Source organism: Penaeus japonicus, unplaced genomic scaffold, assembly GCF_977035675.1.
Source record: "Penaeus japonicus unplaced genomic scaffold, GWHDUDI00000001_assembly GWHDUDI00000036, whole genome shotgun sequence".
In the NCBI taxonomy this organism is placed as follows: Eukaryota; Metazoa; Arthropoda; class Malacostraca; order Decapoda; family Penaeidae; genus Penaeus; species Penaeus japonicus.
This window is the reverse complement of record NW_028234438.1, coordinates 19,516,757-19,519,256: the sequence shown is the minus strand read 5'-3', so window position 1 is coordinate 19,519,256 and position 2,500 is coordinate 19,516,757. Positions and strand designations below refer to the sequence as shown.

General features: G+C 45.5%; 1 protein-coding gene across 1 annotated transcript in view; it reads left to right on the top strand.

Annotated features, from left to right (window-relative positions):
• LOC122250308 (hemicentin-1) overlaps positions 1-2,500 on the top strand; it is a 143,750-nt gene that overhangs the window by 123,993 nt on the left and 17,257 nt on the right. Inside the window, 2 exon segments of the mRNA XM_086531864.1 lie at positions 255-424; positions 1,362-1,539. Of these exon segments, the coding sequence (XP_086387990.1) occupies positions 255-424; positions 1,362-1,539 (348 nt within the window).

Sequence of the window (2,500 nt, the reverse complement as noted above, 5' to 3'; positions counted from 1 at the left end):
TCATAATATAATTCAAATTATTAAAACCAACAACACGAACTATCCATACAAATGTTTGCATTTACACACAAACACACACACACACACACACACACACACACACACACACACACACACACACACACACACACACACACACACACACACACACACACACACACACAATTATAAACCACACCTACAGAGTCCACGTGAAAACCTACCCAACTACCCACGTAAACAGCTACAAACACCTTCCACCCTCCACACTCCAGTCTCCGGGGGTTGGGGCGAGTGGACGCCCTGGTCGGACTGCAGCACCACCTGTGGCCAAGGACTCCGTCAGCGTACCCGCCTCTGCGACTCGCCTCCACCTGTTGCCGGAGGAGCGTACTGTAAGGGCGACGGTCTCGAGGTTACGCCGTGTTCCAACCCGCCTTGTTTGGTAGGTTGTGCTTCGCTCGTTTTGTGGTCGAGGCGGCTCGTTTGGTTTTGGGGGTAGGGTGGGGGGGGGGTTGGATGGGTTGTTGTCTGTGGGGTTGTGGGTTGTTTAGCGTGTTGGAATAGTATTTTATTTATTTATCTATTATTATTCGTTGGTGGTAAGTGATTATACTTTACCAAGATTAACTGGCAGCAAACTCGAATACTCGGAAAATGATACATAAATAATGGATATTTGTAAGATCGAGAAGCCATTATACATATAACATATATTTAATGAAAGGTAAGACAACATTTTGTATACTAGTTATTTCTTTTCTTATATGTTTTGTCATTCACATTTTTTTTTCTATTGAAGTCTCCTGAACGAGGATTGATGGGCGTGGATTTATTAATATACTTTTTAATTATTTGCTCTTGATAAAAACTCCGGCATCATCATCAGCTGGGCGGTGGAGGGATTCAATAGACTTATCTTTTTGTTTTTAATTATATCTCTCTCATCACCAACAACAGGGCGACAAATTAATGAGCATGTTTTTTTATTATTATTATTTCTTTTTTTTAATACCTGACATCCCAAATATCTGGACGCTAACCGGAAAGAGGGGGGGGGGGGGTGAGGAAGGGGGGAAGGCGTGGATACACCTAAAGGATTATAAAGATTTTATCTAGAATTAGATATGTAGCATCTTCCTCTACGGCAATCAGAAGGGAAATATGGTGGCTTCCATTCACCAATAAACATCTTTAAGATTCTTTGACATCCGCTAAAAATCAGACATTTAAAATCATAAAAATTTAAATCCACCCCCAAAATACCCCCCCCACACACACACTCCCTCAAAAAAAAAAAAAAAAAAAAAAAAAAAAAAAAAAAAAAAAAATCCAGAAACGAAATCTCAGACACCCGTGGTACCACCTTCCACCCATAACAGCTGGACGGCAACTGGGGAACGTGGGCGTCGTGGACCGTGTGCAGCGTGTCGTGCGGCGGGGGCGTGAGGCGACGTGAGCGGGCGTGCGATGACCCTCCACCATCCAACGGCGGCCGCTACTGCCCCGGCTCCAACACCCTCGAGGATTACTGCAACCTGGACATGTGCCCCATCAACGGTGAGACTCGAGGGCGGGCGCTGGGTTTCCTCGCCTTGAAGGACTGATTGTGGGTTGATGGATGGGTGGATGGATGGATGGACGGATGGATGGATGGATGAATGGATTGGTGGATGGATGGATGGATGATAGGATGGATAGATGGATGGATAATTGGATGGATGGATGGATGATTGGATGGATGAATGGATGGATGGATGGATGGATGGATGATTGGATGGATGGATGGATGGATGGATGGATGGATGATTGGATGGATGGATGATTGGATGGATGGATGGATAGATGGATGGATGGATGGAAGGATGGATGGATGATTGGATGGATGGACGGATGGATGGATGGATGATTGGATGGATGGATGGATAGATGGATGGATGGATGGATGGATGGATAGATGGATGGATGGATGGATGGATGGTTGGATGGATGGATGGATGGATGTATGATTGGATGGACGATTGGATGGATGGATGGATGGATGGTTGGATGGATGGATGGATGGATGGATGGATGGATGGATGGATGGATGGATGGATGGATGATTGGATGGATGGATGGATGGATGGATGGATGGATAATTGGATGGATGGATGATTGGATGGATGGATGGATGGATGGATGGTTGGATGGATGGATGGATGATTGGATGGACGATTGGATGGATGGATGGATGGATGATTGGATGGATGGATGGATGGATGGATGGATGGATGGATGATTGGATGGATGGATGGATGGATGATTGGATGGATGGATGGATGGATGGATGGATGGATGGATGGATGGATGGATGGATGGATGGATGGATGGATGGATGATTGGATGGATGAATGGATGGATGATTGATTGGATGGATGGATAGTTGGATGGATGAATGGATGGATGATTGGTTGGTTGGATGGATGGATAGTTGGATGGTGGATGGATGGATGGTTGGATGGATGGATGGATGGATGTA